A 22,590-nucleotide genomic window follows, 5' to 3' on the forward strand; every position below is an offset into this window, starting at 1 on the left:
GTGTTGCATGCAGGTTGGCTGGGGGCTCTGCTCTGTGCAGCGTCACTCTGGGACCCAGGCTGCCCGGAGAAGCACCATCTGGAGCATGGCCAATCTCTGCGGGAGAGGGAGAGGACAGAGGGGTGACCTGTGCGCTGGCTTCCTCCTGAAAGTGACACATGGCCCTTGTCTCACATGGCACTGGACAAAGCAAGTCACATGGCAGTACGTGACTTCCAAAGGTGAGGAGGCGCAGTCATAGCATGTGTTTAGGAAAACTGGACACACTTGGTGGGCAGAGCTGTCCCAGTGATGATGACTCCTATGCAGGAAGAAAAGCAAGATAGAGGAGATGGTGTCTGGATAGGAGGTTTCTACTAGACAGAGATGGTTAGGAACTGTCTCTCTGATAAGGTGACATTTGAGGAGAGATCCCAAGAGAGGGGGGCCATTTGGATGGGGTGGAGGCAGCTTCCTGCAGAGGATATAGCCCGGGCACAGTGCGACTAGTATGTTTGAGGAACAGCAAGGAAGTCAAGATGGCTAGAGTGGAGCGAGCAAGGGGAAAGCTGTAGAAAATTAGGTCAGACATAAGACAGAGTCAGGGACACAAGCTAGCACCTTCTTTTGAGGGCTGTGGTCATTGTAGGGTTTTGTGTGAAGACATGATCTGAGATAGGTTTTAAAGGATCCTGTGGAGGCTGCTATGTGGAAAATAGAGCAGGGGGCCAAGGATTGAAATAGGGGGTCACTGAGAGACCCTTTCAATGATCCGAGTAAGGTAAGAGAGGGGGTCACAGTCTGGATATTGTCTGAAGGTAGAATCTACAATATTTGCCAGTGTGTTGCTGCAAGAGAAAATGGATTCAAGGATGACAAGAAAGGTCTAGCAATCCCTGGATACACATAAGGACTTCTTCATGAGGTTTTTGGGAATCTTCAGATTTGGCAAAATCATAGCATATAAGCTCCCCACAGTTGAGGTGAGAGTTGAACAGCCAAGTGGAGATATGGATGCTGGGCAGTCTGCTTGATTCTCAGACCAGCTAAGGGACTTCTCTCCCACACTGACCTCATAGCCAGTCTCTCCTAGGGTTTCGATTCATGTTACTTTATAAAAACCAGAGAAATAAGCTTCGTGATTACTAGCAAAATAGGAGCTTATGACTGAGTCATCCCAACCCTACCCATCCCTCCATTCCACTGTGAACCTCAGATATCACTACCAAGAAACTCAGCTATACAGCAATATCCTCAGTAGATGCTGGTGTAGTGATGTGTCACCAATTCTCCTAAAAATACATTGGCTAGAAATCTTTCCCCCCCCTTTTTTAAGGGCCACAGGCTAGGAGTTGAATCAGAGCTACAGCTGCCAGCCTACACCACAGTCATAGCAATGTGATCTGAGCCACATCTTTGACCTACATGACAGCTCACGGCAACAGTGGATCCTTAACCCACTGAGCTGGACCAGGGATCGAACTCTCATCCTCTCATCCCTGGATACTAGTGGGGTTCGTTAGCACTGAGCCACAATGGGAACTCCAGTCATTGCTGTTTTTAAAAACTATATTATGGTTCTTTTTCTGGGGGGTATTGTAATAAAATGCCTTCATTCATTCAACAAATCTTCTTGAACTCTATGTGCTGCCTAAGCACTGAAACACAGCTGTAAATAACGTAGGAAGTAAGATGTATTGTTGAAACCGGGAAAGCACAGAAAAGTATTTAGAAAAGATAATTCAAATTTACTACTGAAACACAATTGCATGTCACGGTGCCCAGTCTTTCTCTAAGCATACCTATTGTTCCTTCCTGCTCTTTTGAAAAAAAAATTTACAATTTTGGACTTATAAAGTCCTTTTTTTTTCTTTAAAAAGTTTTTCTTCTTATACAAATAAATCATAGCAGATGCTCACTATTTGTTGAATGAATGAGAGAATTAATTATAGAAATTTTGTAAATTCCAGAGAAGCAAAAAATTAAACTCACAGTAATACCACTACTAAGAGATAATATCACTATTAACAGTTTGGGTTGTTCAGTATGGTTTTGAATAATCAACATATTTTTACAACATCGCTCCACAACAAATGCTTATTTTGTTAATGATGACTTTCTGTTTTTCTCCTAATTACAAAAGCAGTATGCCATTGTAGATACTTTGGAAAATGCTAAAAGCTACAAGAGGAAAAACTGAAAGTTATTTGTAGTTCCACTGCCCAGAGACTACTGCTATTAACATTCTCCAGGCTTTTTTGGAAATTTTTTCAGTTGTTGTTTCGAGCAGTAGAATAGGTTAGTTAAAAGCCTGGTTACTTATTCTCTCTGAGCCTCAGGTTCCTCATCTGTGAAAAGGAACTAGTAATACTTTCTAAGATTGGTGTGAAATTTAAAGGAGATAAAATACACAAACTGCTTAGTCTAACATCTGACACGCAATAAGTGCTCAATATGGGAACTCTTACCATTTTGCAAGGTATTTCTACATAGTTGGTCAGACTTTAGACATGAATTTTTTATCCCCTTTTAAAAAAATGGAAACAACATTGAATCTCATGAAATTTTAAACTTTGAGACAATCTCATATTTTCAGAAAAATTCCAGGTAAAGTACAAAGACCTTTTCTCCTGGAACCATTTGAAAGGAAGTTGCCAAGTTGATTCTTTCAGTACCCCTGAATCATAGTCTACGTTGACTCAGAGACATTCCCCTACAGCTCCAATCCAAACAGCAAAATTGGGAAATTGCCATTGGTACACCGAGATCTAATCCTCAGACTCCATGGAGTTTCTCCATAGCTCTAGAATGTACCCTATAATCCTTACAGCAAAGGATTCCAGCTCAGAACCACATGATACAATTATTCCCCACATTTCCTTAATCCCTTAGTCTCCTTTCTTTTTTTGAGAGTTTTTTTTTTTCTTTTTGGCCATACCCATGGCATGCAGAAATTCCCAGGCCAAGGGTCGAACCCACACCACAGTAGCAACCAAAGTCACAGCAGTGATAGTGCCAGATCCTTAACCCACTACACTACAAGGGAACTCCTCCTTAGTTTCTGTCACTCTGGAATAGTTCCTCCATCTTTCCGTGACTTTAACATCCTTGACATTTTAAAAGAACATGGATCAGAAGTTCCCATCATGACTCAGTGGTAAGAAACCCCACTAGTGTCCATGAGAACGCAGATTCGATCCCTAGCCTCACTCAGTGGGTTAAGGATCCGGGGTTGTTGTGAGCTGTGGTGCAGGTCACAGACTCTGCTCAGATCTGGCATTGCTGTGGTTGTGGCGTAGGCTGGAGCTGTAGCTCTGATTCCACCCCTAGCCTGGGAACCTCCATATGCCATGAGTGCAGCCCTAAAAAGACCAAAAAAAACAAACAAAATAAAAGGGCCAGTCATTTTGTAGAACTTCCCTCAATTTGTGTTTGATGTTTTCTCATGAATAAGTTAAACCTCTGTCTTTGTCAGGAATACCACAGAAGTGATGCTATGTTCTTACCGTATATTTTTAGGTAACGGACCTGCCTTGGCTGCAACAACCAGTGCTGGACCACCATCCTACACAGATACCCCTCTTACCCCACCTTGGCTCTGAAATCTCCTCTTCCTCCTGCCTGGACTCCAGCATCTCACACCCCCATCACCCGACATGGGGTCTGAAACCCATGTACCAGGCTGCACCCTCTGCTGAGCCATCCCCTCAGCATACGTTGGCTCTGACCCTGAGCCAAGCCGACCCTCTGCAGGGGTCCCTCTGCTCCTGCTTGGGCCCAATACCCACACAGGGCTCTCTCTCCTGAAGATGCCCTCCTCACTCCACTTTTCTGGTGCTCTGATGCTTTAAAGATTTCTGTTACCGATGTATACAATATCAATCTTTCCTCAAACTAGAGAAGTTTGTGCTTTTCTTTTTTTAAAAATTTTATGGCCACACCCACAGCATATGGAAGTTCCCAGGCCAGGGTTTGAACCTGAGCCATACCTGTGGCACCACTGGATCCTTAACCCACTGTGCTGGGCTGGGGATAGAACATGTACCTACACAGTGACCTGATTCTTAACTCACTGACTGCACCACTGCAGAAGCTCCTGTGCCTGCAGTCTTTTTTTTTTTTTTTTTTTTTTTAGGGCCACATTCCGGCATATGGAAGTTCCTAGCCTAGGGGTTCAATCGGGGATGCGGCTGCTGGCCACAGCAACAAGGGATCCAAGCAGAGTCTGGGACCTACATCACAGCTCACGGCCATGCTGGATCCTCAACCCACTGAGTGAGGCCAGGGATTGAACCCGAGTCTTCATGGAAACTAGTCAGATTTGTTTCCACTGCACCATAACAGGAACTTGCCTGTGCCTGTATTCTTGATAGTCCATCAGTAATATCATGTTTTCATTTCAATGATGATCTTTAAAAAACTTACATAATAAAATATAAGCTTATCTGGGATGTTCATTTTATAAGACATACTTTTAGTGTAGGTATTTTATGCTGAAAATTGTGTTGGTATCACCTGGTTGTTAATGTGGCAGTATTTAACTTTTAAAGTGTTGGGACTTTAGATTGGCATTCCTGACATCAAGAAACAAAATGCATCTTGATTTCTGTTTGATAAACATTATATCAAGTTATCTGACAAATTACAAGGGTAAAACTGCTTTTCCAGTGATGAGATTTATGTCTTAATTTATTTAATAAATTAATTTTGACTTTCCATCAATTTTGACTTTCCATCATAAAAATAACCATGCTGCTTTAATTGCCACAGGCTAATGAGAAAAGAACCGGGCTGGCTGACTTAATACACAAATGATGCATTCATGCAAAGTGAAGGCCAAATGAATCATGGCACCAGAATAAATGAAGCCTTATAGTAGTTCAAATACAGGAAAGCGGAGAGAAAATTGAGTCATTACAGGTCTCTTGGTACCATAGGTTGAACTGAAAGGAAGCTAGGCAGAGCAGTCACTTTATTCGGATTATTGGCAGATGTGTTTGTGTGTGTATTGTGTGTATTTATATGACATACTAGCTGGCAAATATTCTCCATGAAGAACTTCAGTTGGGAGCTTTTAATAATTATCAATATTATATTTTGGAGAAAACCATTTTAAAATGAGTTTGGCCAATTAAAATAATCAACTGGTGGTTTCAAATGAGTAACCTGATCAGAGGAAAAATTATTGTAGTTACAATGATTATGAATCAAAGGATTTTCCGTCATGCTCAAAATCAAATATTTAGGTCAACAATTGAGACATTAAATGCATAAAAGTGTAAGTTTACACATTTTAATTACATGCATATTTACATGTATAAATTGTAATTTATAATTACGTGTAAATTGTAATTAAATCCAACATTGGCTACTTAATTTCAGCAAAAGTTTTATTTGATCTTGTTTTTATTTAACTTGTGAAACTTGTGGGGTTTTTTTCTTTTCTTTTTTTTTTTTTGCTTTTTAGGGCCACACCCACGGCATATGGAAGTTCCCAGGCTAGGGGTCAAATTGAAGCTGCACCTGCCGGCCTGCACAACAGCCACAGCAATGGCAGATCTGAGCCACATCTGTGACCTATATCACAGCCCACAGCAACACCAGCTGCTTAACCCACTGAGCAAGGCCAGGGATTGAACCTGAATCCTCACAGGTACTAGTCAGATTCATTTACCTATGCCGCAATTGGAACTCTCTGATTTGTTCTTACAGTTTGTTTTAATTGTGGTTAAAAAAAAAAAAAAAAAACTCAAATAATGTAAAATTTACCATCTTAGTCATTTTTAAGTGTATAGTTTGGTAGTGTTGAGTATATTCTCATTGTGTGAAACAGATGTCTAGAACTTTCATTTTGTGTTCTCATAGCTTTTAATAAGCTATAAGTATGAAACATTTATACCTCATTATATACTTGCACTTATTTAAGCAACTGTATAATGAAAATTATTTAAGTGAACATGGGAGGTGTCTTGAGAGAGAACTTCTTCATTTTGGAAGAAAAAAAAGTTTAACAAAAGCTGATCAATATGGTTATTATCTTTCAATTTAAGTATTTGCTCAAACTCAGCCCCAACCTCACCCTACTTTCCTCCCTGGCCAGTTACAGTGGGCTGTGGGGAGATGAGGACATGACAGTGAGACCTCATTTCCTGGAACAGCAGAGCCAGAGGAGAGCATAGCAGTTTTCCCAACCTGAATTCAAAATCTCCTTTTAAATAGTAGGTATAATAGGAATACAACCATGCCTTTCACATTACGTTTCAAAATAGTTTCAAATCCATTATCTTATTTCTGAGGCCCCGTTGTGAATCTCTAAAGTTAGTTTCCTTTAAAGTTAAACCTCCTTGCAATGTCTGATATGTTCTACTTTAATCATCCTAGCTGGTGCTGCTGGGAGCCTTGCTCCTTAGCAAGATGTCAGAGGCTGGAAGGCTGTCTCCAGATGCTGTGATGTTCTGAGTTGGCCATGGCCTCTTGCCGGCCTTATTAAGAAAACAAGCTATGCTGATTAGCTCCTCTGAAAAATGAGATGGAAGTTTTCAGTGTAAAAGCTCTTGTGTTGACCTCTCCTAAGTCTTCATTTTGAAAATGAACGGTTTTTGTTGCTAGGATTTGCTATTTGACTTTTCAGAAATGAGAGAGTTCCATAAATACTCATTAATTATGAAGTAAAAAGCGAGAAGGAAAGGGCAAGAAAGGAAGGAACATTTGTTACTTACGACGTGCCAGGAACTATTCTAGCACCTTTATATCATCTGTCTTACCTTATCCTGACAGCTTCCCATGGAGCTGGTCCTGTCACCCCCAGTTTATGGCTGAGACTCTCAGAGGGAAGGCCATTTGCCTAAGATCACACAACCTGTAAGTGAACTGCGATTCAGGCTCAGGTTGTCTGATTACAACTCACTCAAGCAAGAAACATGTCAAGACACATCATAGACCAGCTTGGTCAGTGTTTTCTGCCATAGATTTGGTCTGGGAAGATTGGACAAGGCCAATATTCATTCATGGTGAGAATCTCTCTGCCCATTCCAGCACATTATCATTTTCCACTTTCTTGCTCAGTTATTTATATATTACCCGACAGGCTCAACTTCAAGCCTTCCCTATACCCTACCTGACAGCACAGAAGTCCATTTGCTCTCTGCCACCTGATCCCAGCCCCAACCAGATTTCTGCCACCCCCTGATGCAGAGGCTGCAGCATAAAAAGCACGTCCTCGACCTGTCACTTCTCACAATGTGGTCTGGCCCTTTTTGAGGTATGGGACTCGGCTGCTTTAAAAAACAATTTTTTTTTTCTCTTTTTTGGCCACCCTGCGGCATATGGAATTCCTGCGCCAGGGATCAGATTTGAGCCACAGTTGCAGCAACACCAGATCCTTTAACCCACTGTGTCTGGCCGGGGACCACACCTATGTCCTGGTGCTGCAGAGACCCTGCTGATCCTTTCATGCCACAGCGGGAACTCCTAGGCTGCTCTTTAGAGAGGCCTGATGTATGCCCTGTGGACTGCATTGTCCCTTATTGGTTTAATATGCATATTCTGCCCTGCATTTTTATACTTTCCCATTTCTTACATTCTTCTCCTAATCTCAGATCTCATTTACATGGTGATTTATAGGGACCTTGAATATTATAATCTAAATGGTGTATGTGGGGAGGAGGAGTGAGTACATCTATTTATTAGGAAAAATCTCCAGTCATCAGCTTCTTTGAAGATCTGACCTTGAAACAATAAAAGTGAGCACAGTCCTGGATCATAGTGAGTCAGCGAAAGGGACCAGCTGGCCCCTTGCTTAGCATTTACTGTATGCTGCCTTGGGTTTTCTCTTTTCACATGATGTCCTGTCTCCCCTGTTAGGTTTTAAATAATTGGAGGGCAAGAGCCTGTATCACTGGTCTTTGTATCAAACATAGTCCCTTGCACACAGTAGGCATTTAAGAAGTAATTGGAGGTTAGGAGTTCCCATTGTGGCACAGTGGAAATGAATCCAACTAGGAACCATGAGGTTGTGGGTTCGATCCCTGGCCTTGCTCAATGGGTTAAGGATCTAGCATTGCTGTGGCTGTGGTGTAGGCAGGCGGCTACAGCTCCGATTCGACCCCTAGCCTGGGAACCTCCATATGCGGAGGGTGCAGCCCTAAAAAGCCAAAAAAAAAAAAAAAAAAAAAGAAGTAATTGGAGGTTGGATGCTGATCTGTAGCTTCTGCCCTACCCTCCACGACACCATGACCTTTCTTGTTTAGTGTTGAACGAGTTTCATTAGAAATGGTAGCATGACAGCACCAGAACTTTCATGCTCACACTGGGGTATTGGAGACTTCTGCTCACATATCTTTTCAGAGACTAAGTATATGTTGGCATGCAAAGACCTAGTTTAGAATCTTTTTTTTTTTTTTTTTTTTTTTTTTTTTTTTTTTACAGCTGCACCTGCAGCACATGGAAATTCCCAGGCTAGGGGTTGAATTAGAGCTGCAGCTGCCGGCCTGCATCACAGCCACAGCCACACAGGATCCAAGCAGCTACACCACAGCTCACAGCAATGCCGGATCCTTAACCCACTGAGCGAGGCCAAGAATCAAACCGGAATACTCAGAGAGACAATGTCAGCTTCTTACCCGGCTGAGCCTCAATGGGAACTCCAGAATCTTGAATTTTAACAACTTGACATGGGCAGGCCCTGCCCACCCACTTTGGAATGTCCCCCTGAGCTTACCTCAGAGCCTGGTTTAGTACATGAACTTGGCGGTATCGCTTTGCCTGGGAGGTTTAGTGCATGAAATCCTTTCCGTATCCACTCCTCTAGCAGCCATTATTTTTTCCTATTAGGGTCACAGTTAAGGTGATGTTTGGAGGGACTTCCAGGGCATTGTTTGGGGGGTGGGGGGCAGGAGCCGGGCATCTCGTTGGAGGAAAGGGGCACAGTGGGGCACGGGGAGGGCCATTGGGTGTGGCGGGCAGTTTTGCATTCAGGTGGCTGGCCCTGGCTGCACGATTCTCAGGTCGGCCGTTTGGCCCAAACCTAATTTGGAATTGTCTGTGTTCTAGGAGGCCCGTTATGAAAGAGCATCTTGTTTTGAAAATCAATTTGAAGCCAGAGTGGAAGTTTTCTTTTAGTTATAAAGTGAAAGCGTTGAAAATTGGACTCTCCGGCTTTATTGTTGTTGGCCTTGTAACAATAAAAAGTAAACTTTTCTTTCTGGCTCGGGAGGATTTTATAAAATCTTCACAATTTTGTATACATTTCGGACACAAGACTGTGCCACTCCAGAATCCATGTGAAAGGGGCTTAAATGACAGGGAGACAGCAGCTTTCTGCAAGTTTCTGAGTAACTGAACTCTGTGAATAACAGCAGACTGGAAGATAGAATCAGTTAATCCCTGAACTCAAAGGACCCTTGGCCCACCCCAGAGAACAGGATGCTAAAAACTGGTCGGGTCCCATCTCACCTAAGCACATTTCTCTTCCTGGAAGAAGGCAGCTTTTGACCACCACCAGCTTGAGAGCCGGGCCTCACCGTCATGCCTCAATACATGTACTAACTGGGCAATTTCTGTGCCGCGCCTCCCCTGGAAGGTGATAAAGGCCAGACAGGTACCTGCGGCCCAGCTGCTGCTCGGTGAGGGGCGGCTGGCCGCCAAGCCGAGCACCAGCTTTTCAAAAGCAGCCCTTTTGATAACACTGATTACATTTCCCTGACTAGAGCCCTGGGCTGATTGAGCAACAGCCAACTTCTCCTGGTAACAAAGAGGAGGGGAAAGTCATCCAAACACAGGTTTTATTATAAAAACCTGGGAGTGAGAGAAGGCTGTTTATTCTGTAAGATAACACACCTGCTCAGTGCCCGGGAGGCACATTTCCATCAGTTGCCATGGCAAACTCCTTCTACTTCAAGGCCATGTGGCTTTGTTTCCTTTTGAGAGCTGGTCCTTGTCCTACCTTTTCTAACAACTCCAGCACAATGACACGGAGGCCTGCGACAGCATAATTGATTTCTCCTTCTATCAACGGTTTGCATTTGTTCGGCTCGGGACTGAGCCTGCCTCCTCCTTTGAACTCCTAGCTAACCATGCCGGCGCGCTTCGGAGAGCCGTCCTCATTAACATTCCAGGTCCCCCTTCCCTGTCAGCGATAAACAAGCCCCGCATCAATGGCCTCCTTCCTTCCAGTTTACAAATGAGTGGCTCGGTTCCAGATTTTGCCGCCGATCCAGGTGCCCAGGCGCACAATGCGAGGTTGGGAAGCACTCAGGGAGGGACTAAAAATAGAACAGCCGTGTTGGACGCATCCCAGAGCAGCTACTTCACTCAACTTGCTTTGCACATGAAGCCTAATGGGATCCATCCAGCTTGAGTTCCCTCTCCCACTCTGGTACCCCCGCCCCCATCAGCACCTCCCAGGTGCAGGGAGCAAAGGGAGGTCAGGCAAGGGACAAGAAGTGTGTGCCCTTCTGGTTTGGGTTTCCAAGTCCTGGGAGATCTGGGGGCTGCAATTACTCCTTCCCGTCAAGTGTTTCTGGAAAAGAGCCGGCAGGCCCAGAACATGATCACCTTTGCCCAGGTACCCTGTGCTCCAAGGCTTTTCATTGTTTAGCAAAGGCTCAAATATCATTTCCGAAACTCCCCAGGAAGGGTGACCTAGCCCCAGACACTGTCGCTCCTTGGTAAGTTAAGTAGAGAAATGAACTACTCTGAGGGGTCCTCTTACAGGTCCCACCTGCTTGGCTTGAGGCTAAAGATTTGGGAGCGAATGCAGTCACAGATGGAGGGGCTGTGGCATGCGTGGGTGGGTTGGCGGCACGTGACTGCCCAGGGTCTGCGAAAGCCTCCCACCAGTATCCTGTGATTCTGTCGGAAAGCCTTTTCCAAGAGAAAATGGAACAAATGGGTATGAAGTTAGGAACATGCAGTCCTGCCTGGGCTTCGGGCCTCCCTGAATGCCAGCTAAATTGAATGAGCCAGGCTTTGTGTGTTTGATGCGCCTCCCTTCCTGCAACCTCCCCCCACCCAAGGAGAGTTAGCAAGACTCATGCATTTCTCATTTCTTCATCCGAGAGGTAACACAGGTGTTCCTAACAGCTATGTATCAACTCCAGCAAGCGCCACTATTTGTAGAATCAGAAAAGAGAGGGAATATCACAGAATAGAACTTAAAAAAAAAAAAAAAAAAAAAAACCTTTGCATCGCTGTTGTTTTGGAAATTGGCCAGATAAAAGAAATTGATCAAAGAGCAGGTTTTTGTCTGTAAACTTCTAGAAGGTATCAAGATCTTTTCCATTGTGCCTTGGTGTCACAGAACAGTGCTAGGAAATATACGTGGCAAACTACTTCCAAAAAAGTCACACTCCATATAATCATAGCAATAATTAATCCCCCAAAGACTTTCCCACAGAACAAGTTGCAACATGATCATTTAATCCTCCAGCTGCGCAAGGACAAAGGTGCATCTTCCCTCAGGCCGTCTGTGTTCATGAGGCTCAGTTTACCTCCAGGAGATACAGGGTCATTTGTTGACTAAATCAACCACTCCAAACTGGAAAGCTTTCTAGGTTCCCAGAATACATGTCTGCAGACTGGAAACTGGCATACCTGAGTCCTAGCCCCAGAGTGAGCTTGGCAGAGCCACAGTGTCCCTATGCCCCACTTTCCTCATGCATAAAGCAAGACTGAAGAGGGGTTTGATGTCTAGAGTCCCTTCCAGACTTGAGTCCGTGGTAGAAATAAATGATATGGGAATTAAATTTATTTTGGTCGTTCCCGTCATGGCTCAGTGGAAATGAATCAGACTAGGAACCATGAGGTTGCCGGTTCGATCCCTGGCCTTGCTCAGTGGGTTGAGGATGCAGCTTTGCTGTGAGCTGTGGTGTAAGTCACAGACGTGGCTCGGATTTGGTGTTCCTGTAGCTGTGGCATAGGCTGGTGGCTATAGCTTCGATTAGACCCCTAGCCTGGGAACCTCTACAAGCTGCGGGTGCGGCCCTAAAAAGACAAAAGACAAAAATAGTAATAATAATGATAAATTTATTTTGGTGATTTCATTCATCCTTCCGGGTTTTGTTGTTTAATCTGGTTGGTGGGCTCATATAGAACTTGATTTTGAAAAATAATGCATAATTCTTCACGAGGGGAGACATTTCTTCCTTGTGGCATTTTCCCACAGTCTAACCTTCCTTTTCATTTGCCACGAGGAGGTGGGTCTCACTGACACTTCGGTTCACTAAGAAGAAACAGAAAGATCCTGTGTTTTGAGAGACTCTCTCTGGATCATTTCCCAGTGATCAGAGGACTTTGCAATTCATTTGGCAAATGTAATGGTGACAATGCGGCGTTTGGCAAAGTGGATGAGGTAGGTGATGAAGTGACTGCGGTTAAGAAGAATGCTATTGGCAAAACATCCTGAAACAAGGTCTGGAATGTTCAAAACCCAGAGCTTGCCTCCCTTGCTGACATGACTCTGAGAAAAACTCAATCTTTAAATAGGTGACTTATTTAACTGGAAGAAAGGGAAGAAGGCATCAACAACAATTTTTCTGAGCACTAAGCTGAGAAATAGGTGGTCTACTACTTCCATGGCAGCCCTGAACTGAGGTTTTTTTTTTTGTCTTTTTGCCATTTCTTGGGCCGCTCCCACGGCACATGGAGGTTCCCAGGCTAGGGGTCTAATCGGAGCTGTAGCCCCCGGCCTACATCAGAGCCACAGCAACGCGGGATCCGAGCCGCATCTGCAACCTACACCACATTTCATGGCAACGCTGGATCCTTAACCCACTGAGCAAGGGCAGGGATCGAACCTGCAACCTCATGGTTCCTAGTCCGATTTGTTTCTGCTGTGCCATGACAGGAACTCCTTTTTAAATAATATAGAAATTAACTAAACAGGCAGATATTTTGAAACTGGTCCCTGAAATTAAAAATTACATTTTACATTTTCCATTAGAAAATATCAGACAAGAATCGAACCTTGCATTCTCACCTCTAAAATCAGTTTAGGTCTGAATCAAGCCTGAGGCTGAGGTGATTTCTACTGAGTTGGCCCTACCCCGCTTCCACCCCCCACATATCTGCAGATGAATGCAAGGGGACCAGGATAATGTCTAAATAAACCAAGTGTTAATCTCAGTGTCAGTGCTCTAAAATAGTTGTTAAAATTCCTTTGATGTTCGTAGTCGTCAGATTCCATAGAAACTCTAGGGGTCAAAGATCTATCACTTGGCCAGGTGTGTTTTGTGTGTGTGTGTGTAGGTTTTTTTGGTTTAGTTTTGTTGTTGTTGTTGTTACCAGTGCTACCAGCTGAAACACTATAGTGACTATTTGTGGAACCCTAGGGACTTCCCTCATCATTCATTTGGGGGCGGAGTGGTGGCTGAGGGCTCAGGACCAGTCTCCGAAGGGAGGGAGAGGTAATCACATTATTAAACCTCCGCAACCTAGAAACATTCAGGGTAATCATTGGCTGATGCCATTTTATTTACAACTGTGTGTAGAATCCTTATTGATGGTTGACCTTCAAAAAAGATCATCAAAAGAGAGAAGATTTGATATTGTGTTTGGGGTGTTTTCCAGGCATTTCAATTTAATCAAATAAGTATGTCCGTTTTTCCAGGTTTCAAATGCCATGATGTTAAAGATACTCGTCAGAGTCTTACACAATGAGTACTTCAGGTATATAGCTTTTTTTTCTTTCTTTCTTTCTTTTCTTTTTTTTTTTGCTTTTTTGGGCTTTTTATGGCCACACCTGCGGCGGCATATGGAGATTCCCAGGCTAGGGGTTGAATCAGAGCTACAGCTGCCGGCCTACACCACAGCCACAGCAATGCCAGATCCACAACACATCTGTGACCTACACCACAGTTCACGGCAACACTGGATCCTTCACCGACAGAGCGAGGTCAGGGATCGAACCCGAAACTTCACGGTTCCTAGTCAGATTCGTTTCCACTGCGCCCTGATGGGAACTCCTTCTTTTCCTAGTTTTAAAAAACTACATTCACTGTACCCAGTAGACATCTAGGTTATAATATAAATTAAAGTGGTGTTCTTTGCAATTTATCAGCAAAGTTTCTTCTTATATAGTTGATAAATATTTGTCTTCCCTATGGTGACATATATGGGCTGAACTATATTGTAACACAATTGAGCCTTGTTTAAGAAGTTAGGTAGGCTGGGAGTTCCCCTTGTGGCGCAGTGGTTAACGAATCCGACTAGGAACCATGAGGTTGCGGGTTCGGTCCCTGCCCTTGCTCAGTGGGTTAACGATCTGGCGTTGCCGTGAGCTGTGGTGTAGGTTGCAGACTCGGCTAGGATCCCGCGTTGCTGTGGCTCTGGCGTAGGCCGGTGGCTGCAGCTCCGATTGGACCCCTAGCCTGGGAACCTCCATATGCCTCGGAAGTGGCCCAAGAAATAGCAAAAAAAAAAAAGACAAAAAAAAAAAAAAAAGTTAGGTAGACAGAGAAGGGAAAGCAGAAGGTCTCACTCTGCAAAAGTGTTCAGATCAGGGTATTATCTTGGGCCCCCTGCAGTCATTTCACTTTGTTCTGTGTAGAATATATATGGAATATATATATTATATAATCTGGATATAGAGAATTCCATGCTATACATATTCTATATATAATATCTATATTCACACACACATGTACATATTTTACATATGGATATGTCTGTATTTTTTTGGCTATCAATCAGATGAGCAAGATATGTATTTCCAAATTATTCATGTGAGGGTATTATTGAAGATATTTTAAAAAGAAGAAAATGTCCCTTCTGTAAAAAAAAAAAAAAAAAAAAATGCGCTTCCATTCCCTAGGAGATTATTATGAAAAAGAAAACGCAGTCATTTTTTTTTTTTTCTTTTTTCTTTTAAGGGCCGAGGTGCAGCATATGGAAGTTCTCAGGCGAGGGGTTAAATCAGAGCTGCAGGTGCTGACCTCCACCACAGCTCATGGCAATGCTGGATCCTTAAACCACTGAGCGAGACCAGGAATAGAGCCCAAATCCTCACAGACAGTATGTTGACTTCTTAACCCACTGAGTCACAACTGGAACTCCAGAAAAACTCATACGTTCTTCAGGAGTATTTAGAATTTAGTTTCTAGGTCTTAAACCTTTTAGAGTCATTAAAGAAACTTCTGTCCATGAAATTATACAAATAAGTCCCTGGAGTTTCAGAAGAGTGAAAAGATTTGCTCCGGGTCACATAGCTAGTTAGTGGCAGACCCAAGACTGGAACACAGATCTCCCAAGCCACAGTTCTAGCCTGCATTGTACATTCCCTGTCGTCACTTCATACAGTACACAGATTTTTTGACGTCTACAGCCCAGACCCTAGGAACTATGATTTTATTTAGAATCATGGTGGTGGGGAACAAAGTTTCTTTGTTTAAAAACTCTACTGCAGGAATAAACCTCCCCAGATTAAATTGAAAGGGATTGTTTAACTATCTGGCCTTAATTCTTTAGTACGAGGCAGTTCGTTACATTTGTCTAATATTATATTTAAGCAGCTTTACTGATATCCCTGGAAGCAACTGTCCATGTCAATTACTATGTATCTATCTCCTCTGAGATAAGTGACATGCAGGTTTACAAAAGAGTCAATATTTTATTATTTGTCCATGCATCAGTTTGGTCTGAGCACACCCAGCACCGGGCTAACGCGGAAAAGTAGCTCTGAGCAATGGGAGAGTGTTTGTGGTCGTTTACAGTTACAGCAACGTCACTGGTATTATCCACTTGCTGAGTGCTGAGCGCTCATTCTGGACACGGCAGACTGTTTGGTGGCCTCTGTTTCAAAGTCAAGTCCCCCAAGGTCTCAGGAGAAGAGTACTCTGCAGAACAGGTTTTCTGGGGCCAGAGGGACTGAAAACAACAGCCCTGCATGCTGCCAGCCCGCCTGATCTAGGGGTGGAGGGGTCACAAGGGGACCACCTGAAGGGTGGGCAGAGGCCCTCGGGGAGGAGCCACGTACTCTTCCTCTCTGAGCAGCCGCAGCAGGATATTTTTTTTATTCTTGGGCCAGCTGTAGATGTGAGTGTTCTGAAGCCAGGTGGGCACGTGTTCCTATGGGAGAGAGAATGACAGGAGCAAAAGCCATTAGAGAAAAACCTGGATTCCAGATCCTAGGCTCAGTTCCCACACCTCCATGGCTTTGCCCTTCTCGGGCGTCTGGTACTCAGCTCTCCTGGGAGTTGGACCGTTTTGCTTTTGGAAGGGCCGTGTGTGTGAAAGGCTCTTGGCTCCGAGCAGGCTGTGCGGCTCGTTATGGAAAGCACATGTGCCGGCATCTTCCAGCAGCCTCCCAGGCTACCTGCCCTGTGCCTTTCAGCTGCCTTTCACCACCCTCCCATAAAAGGGGTAGGACAGAGGTCATGCTGACTGATGTGAATTCCCCCGTGGCTTGCGGCAGAAGTATGCCAGGGCTGGGGGCCTAAGCTAATTCATCATCCTTTCACTCCAGCCACAGGTCTGGCCCGCAGAAGGAGCCCACCAGTTCCTAGTTATCAGGCAAGAGCAGAACCCGTAAACCAGGGACGGTGAGGGTGTAGTTGCAGACTGCCCTCAGACAGTGGACACTCTGCTGGAGAAAGACAGATAACGAATAAGTAAAAGACAGAGTGTGTTCAATACTAATACAGGCTGTAGAGAAAAATAAAACAGGGAAAGAGAAGTTCCCATCGTGGCTCAGTGGTTAACGAATCTGACAAGGAACCATGAGGTTTCGGGTTTGATCCCTGGCCTCGCTCAGTGGGTTGGGGATCCCGCATTGCCATGAGCTGTGGTGTAGGTCACAGACGTGGCTCGGATCCCATGTTGCTGTGGCTTTGGCATAGGCTGGTGGCTACAATTCCGATTCGATCCCTAGCCTGGGAATCTCCATATGCCGCAGATGTGGCCCTAGAAAAAGACAAAAAGACCAAAAACACAAACAAAAAAACAAAACTGAGAAAGGGGTAGGGAGTGCTGGGCAGGGATGAAAGATGGGCAGTTTTCAATAGGGTGTTTAGGGAGTTCCTCAGCAGGTTAAGTACCCAACTAGTATCCAAGAGGATGTGGGTTCAAGCCCTGGCCTCGTTCAGTGGGTTAAGGATCTGACATTGTCACAAGCTGCGGCACAGGTTGCAGATGTAGCTGGGATCTGGCGTTGCTGTGGCTGTGCTGTAGGCTGGCAGCTGCAGCTCTGATTTGACCCCTAACCCGAGAACTTCCTTATGCCGCAGGTGTGGCCCTAAAAATAACAAACAAGTAAATAAATATGGTGTTTAGAAATGGTCTCACTGAGAAAATAAGCAAAGACGTTAAAGAGTAGAGGGAGCAAGTTTTGAGGATGCCTGGGACCAGGCAGGTAGAAGAGCAAAGGCCCTGTGCTGGAAGCTTAACGGGCCTGTTCAAGGAGTAGCAAGGCCAGTGCAGCCAGAGAAGAGTGAATGGAAGAGAGCAGAAGGGTCCTGGAAGTAGAGAGGCTGCATCAGGTAGGGCCTCATGGATTTTCCTCTGAGTAGATGAGGACTCATCTGGGGATCCCAAGACGAGCTTGGAGGCAGCACCTGCTGCGTGTCAGGCACCCTGCTGGGCACTGAGGAAACCCAAATGAGAAAGACACAGTTACTACCTTGAGGAGTCAGGGACTTTGGATGTAGTCAAATTGTAACTATTTTCTTTTTCTTTCTTTCTTTCTTTCTTTCTTTCTTTCTTTCTTTCTTTCTTTCTTTCTTTCTTTCTTCCTTCCTTCCTTCCTTCCTTCCTTCCTTCCTTCCTTCATCCTTCCTTCCTTCCTTCCTTTCTTTCTTTCTTTCTTTCTTTCTTTCTTTATTTCTTTCTTTCTTCCTTCCTTCCTTCCTTCACCCATCCTTCCTTCCTTCCTTCCTTCCTTTCTTTCTTTCTTTCTTTCTTTCTTTTTTTGGTTTTTACGGCTGCACTTGCAGCGTATGGAGGTTCCCAGGCTAGGGGTCAGACCGGAGCTATAGCTGCCAGCCTACGCCAGAGCCACAGCAATGCAGGATCCGAGGCATGTCTGCAACTTACACCACAGCTCACAGCAACGCCGGATCCTTAACCCACTGAGCAAGGCCAGGGATCAAACCCACAACCTCATGAATCCTAGTTGGATTTGTTTCCACTGTGCCATGACGGGAACTCCCAAAATGTAACTATTTTCCAGGCAACTGCATGCCCTGAGTGCAAGGAAAAAAGGAATCGTGGCAGAAGTTTAAAAAGCATAAACAAAACCAACAAAATTGGTCTGCTTTTTCTATCACCGTGCTCCAGTAACTCGAAACAATTACTCCCAATACCGCCACCCATCACCACATGCCACCCACTCAAGGTACCATAGTTAAAGGGACTGTCTGGTATGCAGGCGTAGGGGGAGGAGAGCTCAGGAGAAGCTGCAGAGACTGGGTGCCGCCAGTCAGGGAAGGGCATTGCAAGCACAGGGAACAGAGCACAGAGGCAGAGAGGCACAAATGGGTGTGGCATGTGTGTGAGGGCATGCTGCAGCAGTCCACTGTGACCAGAGCAGAGTCGCGTGTGCATCCAGCGGCTAGAGGGGAAGCGGAGTAAGTGGGCACAGCCCCTCCTCAGGAGCCTCCGGCATCCCGCTAAGGAAGATGAATGTGATCTTGTAGTCAGGAAACTGCCACACAATTTCTAGGCTGAGGGGAGATCAGATCTACATTGTGGATGCTCCACTTTGATGGCAGAGCAGAGGCTGCTACAGGGTCAAGGTGGAGCCAGGGAGACCAGGACGGGGATCCTGCAGTGAGCACAGAGCGAGCCTGGGTGAGGGAGGGAAAGCACACTATGGGGCAGGTTGTGAACTGTGCAACCCCAGGGGGTCCCTTCCCCATAAACTGGACGTGCCCTCATCTGGAGCAGAAGTCTCAAGGCGGTCCTGGCATTGAGGGAACCTCCAGGGTGGGGCTGGGCCTGAGATTAGTGTGCCGTGGTCTGGCTGCCAAGACGTTTGCTACTCTGTTTCCTTCCCTTCACCCCGCCTGGCATGGGGCCTCGGATGTTTTTTGTCCCCATTCCTCAAATGAGCTGGCTTGCCCTTCTGGGGAAAACTCACATGAACCACAGCAAAGTTCTTTTGGTGACTGCGTAGGATTAATTCCCAGTATGCTACAGCTCTGAGAGCTGAACTCTACGAAGCAAAACACTTCTGAGGAACAGCCAGCAAAAAAAAAAAAAAAAGCCCCCATCTTGACTTTTATGTACAAGAGATAAGAAATATCAGATGAACAGTCTCTTTCTGTCTGCTGAGTTAAAACACAAACTGCTTCTTTGTGTGTGATGGCTGTCTGAACAATTAGGACAGCGATGGTCTAGGAGATAAGGCTCTAAAACCTTCCTGATTCACGCTGCTGAACCGAGTGGTACAACCTGTTGATCTTTCTGGCAACACTGCTATCTCTACGGATTGACAGAGAGTTGACGAGCTTCTCCACTTAAAATCCCAGGCAGCAAACACACCAAAGCTGCCTGGATGAGGAAATCACACAGCCTCTGCGATTTGTTTGTTTACCTTCTTAGCATTTGGGAAGAGCACAGGGATGAATCTGAAATTCATGCTGCCTTGTTTTATGAACTCGATCTGCATCTGGAACAGAAAACATTTGAAGGTTTCATTTCAGGAGTGAGGATGAGGAGTGAATGGTACACACGATCATGCAAGCCCACAGAGCATTTTTATGCTGATTTTCTCCAGTGCCAGAGATTTATAATGTTACACTCTACATCACACACCTACACCATTCGCCCATTCACCCGTCCTGTATTGAAAGCCAAGGGGAAGGGGGAAGGAGTGAGAGGGATGGGGTGCTTGGGGTTAATAGATGCAGACTGTTGCCTTTGGAATGGATTAGCAATGAGATCCTGCTGTGTAGCACTGGGAACTCTGTCTGTCACTTGTGATGGAACATGATAATGTGAGAAAAAAGAATGTATACATGTATGTGTAACTGGGTCACCATGCTATACAGTAGCAAAGTGACAGAACACTGTAAACCAGCTATAATGGGGAAAAAAAAAATCATTAAAAAAAAAAAAAGAAAAGAAAGAAAGCCTATTAAAGTCACACTCTGTGCTAGACTGGGGGTTTCAAGGACTAAGGTACCTTCTAGGGTGTGCTGAGCTGCCTCATATCAGCTCACAGAAGCTGCTCTCGGGCATCCCTTCCCAGTTCTGTGTCCAGTGACTTCACATCGGTAGTTTGCAATTGGCCATCTGAGAGTATTTAGACATGGACATGGGCAGATGCTGACAGAGAAGGATTTTTGTTTGTTTTTTGAGAACTCGTTTACCAGACACCAGGGCTGTCGTTCTGATCCGCACAAAGCCAGCAGTTTAATGAGCAGGCAGAAAGGAAAACTACCCGCCGCAGTGCAGTGTGAAAAGTCTGAACAAATTACTGTGGAAGCCCACTGGGGGCCATCCTTTTCTACATCAGCGAACTGAAGAAGTTGCAAGGGAGGTGTCATTGGGATACTAAAAGGAAAGGGGAACTTGGTCAGGCAGGGAGAATGAGGAGCGAGGGGAAGGGCAATCCCAGCAGAGGAAGCAGCATGAGCAAATGTTGGAGGCGTGAAAGACGTTCGTTCGTGGAGTTGGGACCAGCCGGGAACGAGTTGTGGCTGGAGCACAGGACAGAGAGGGAGAAGAGCCTGGGAGGTCAGGGGGAGGAGCTGTCTGCCAAGCTTTAGGCTCCCCCCACCACTTCCAACTTGCCCCAAAAGATTTAGCTGCCAAGAACTCTATCAAAGCCAGAATTTTCAATATAAAGGGAGTTGGAGTCTTTCAAATCTGTGACCAGCACAAAGCTTTCCATCCTCTGATGACAAAGGAGATGAGGAAATCACACGTTCCCAACTGTCTCATCTTCCAATGGATTTTTGCGGCAGAGACTCTTCACCCGTGCATGGGAATAACAACAGAACCGAGAGGAAAGTGACAGTGGTGATGACGGACTCACTGCAGACACTCCCTCAATAAACACTCACTCTTAACAGACTCACACAGACTCACACACACACACACAATCACAACTCACACAAATCCTCCACGAGGCTTTTCTCAGAACCACCTCTCTTTAAAAATCAGAAGACAACATATTTTAAAATGGCCTGGAGTTCCCTTTGTGGCTCAGTGGTTGACGAATCCGACTAGGAACCATGAGGTTGCGGGTTCGATCCCTGGCCTTGCTCAGTGGATTAAGGATCCAGCGTTGCCCGTGAGCTGTGGTGTAGGTTGCAGATGCGGCTCCGATCCCACGTTGCTGTGGCTCTGGCGTAAGCTGGTGGCTACAGCTCCGATTAGACCCCCTAGCCTGGGAACCTCCATATGCCGTGGGAGTGGTCCTAGAAATGGCAGAAAGAAACCCCCCCCAAAAAAATAATAAAATAAATAAAATGGCCTAAGTGGGGTGCGACTAATAGCACCAACCACACAAGTACAGACACTTGAAAGGAAGGGCACAGGGCTTGTAAATTAAAGGCGAAGAACTGGGTTTATCTTCTGCTTCCAGGACACTGTATCCTGTACAATTATGCTAAGCCACTAACCCCCCAGCAGCAGCACGCTAGTTATCATCTCTCCTGTTTCCAGCAGTGGGCCTTCTGGAAAGCTGCTGGCTCTGTGATGCACTTACCTGTGCGTACCTCTCCCTCCCTCTGTCCTGGAGTTTTCTTTCCTTTTCTTTTCTTTCTTTCTTTTTTTTTTCCTTTCAGGGCTGCACCTGAAGCATATGGAAGTTCCCAGTCTAGGGATGGAATCAGAGCCACAGCTGCCTGCCTATGCCACAGCCACAGCAACACGGGATCCGAGCCGTGTCTTCAACCTACACCACTGCTCATGGCAACACCAAGTCCCTGGCCCACTGAGCGATGCCAGGGATGGAAACCGCAACCTCATGGATACTAGTCAGATTCATTTCTGCTGCAGCCTGATGGGAACTCCTGTCTTAAAGTTTTCTGCTGCCTGGAGGGGACCAGGAAGTCAGCCAGGTGTGCAGGAAGGCCCTTTTGCATCTGGCCTCTTCGATCCACATCAGCAGAGCTGGATGGGTTTCCTCAGGAACTGGCAGGGCCCTGGGGCCCTGCACACATAGGAGCTGCTGGCTCCGGGACTGGCAGGTTCCTAGAGCTCGAGAGCTTTGGGAGGCCATGCAGACAGCCAAGAGACAGCATTATCCAGGGCCAGCCGTGAGGTTTGAGGGCAGAATGGTGCCTTCCTGGGCCCTGCTCAGGGGCTGTCAGACTGGGTGAGAATGGAATAGAAGGGAACTCATCTCCTGACTCTGGCCTCACACTCAGACCTCACCACCTTGTCTCGGCGTTTACTTTGGGTTGGTTCTGAGCTCAGCTAAGTGGTGGGCACTTGGTAGCGGAGGAGTCAGAGACCCTGAGGATGCAGATGGGGAACACCTACCTACTCAGTCACCCTGCTTTTTTCCTGTGCTCCTGACCCACACAACAGACCTGGGTTTCCGTCTGCTTCCCATGAGGTCAAGCTGCCTGTCTCTGACTGCCTGACTGCTTCCTGCCTTGTGCTGTCTGGGCCACCTCTGCCTCCTGCCCCCTCCTCCTGTCTTAATCAGTGATCTTTTATGCCCAT

At 45.6% G+C, this 22,590-nt stretch overlaps 2 protein-coding genes across 6 annotated transcripts in view; one reads left to right on the top strand and one right to left on the bottom strand.

Annotated features, from left to right (window-relative positions):
- The window catches only part of LOC102167874 (translation initiation factor IF-2-like), a 77,269-nt gene extending 71,914 nt beyond the window's left edge, over positions 1–5,355 (top strand). The window contains exons 4-5 of the mRNA XM_021084615.1: positions 14–221; positions 3,499–5,355. Of these exons, the coding sequence (XP_020940274.1) occupies positions 14–221; positions 3,499–3,581 (291 nt within the window). The 3' untranslated portion in view covers positions 3,582–5,355. The remainder of the gene's footprint in view (positions 1–13; positions 222–3,498) is intronic.
- TRAF3IP2 (TRAF3 interacting protein 2) overlaps positions 11,987–22,590 on the bottom strand; it is a 57,561-nt gene continuing 46,957 nt past the window's right edge. For 4 of the 5 annotated variants that reach the window (XM_001924787.5, XM_021091285.1, XM_003353287.4 and 1 more), the window contains 2 exons: positions 19,505–19,579; positions 15,305–16,041 (listed from right to left, as the gene is read on the bottom strand). In XM_001924787.5, the coding sequence (XP_001924822.2) occupies positions 15,895–16,041; positions 19,505–19,579 (222 nt within the window). In that variant the 3' untranslated portion in view covers positions 15,305–15,894. Of the gene's footprint in view, positions 12,200–15,304; positions 16,042–19,504; positions 19,580–22,590 lie in introns of those variants that run through there. The other variant, XM_013992757.2, reaches the window with a different exon arrangement.

This window comes from Sus scrofa, chromosome 1 (genome assembly GCF_000003025.6).
Source record: "Sus scrofa isolate TJ Tabasco breed Duroc chromosome 1, Sscrofa11.1, whole genome shotgun sequence".
Lineage (NCBI taxonomy): Eukaryota > Metazoa > Chordata > Mammalia > Artiodactyla > Suidae > Sus > Sus scrofa.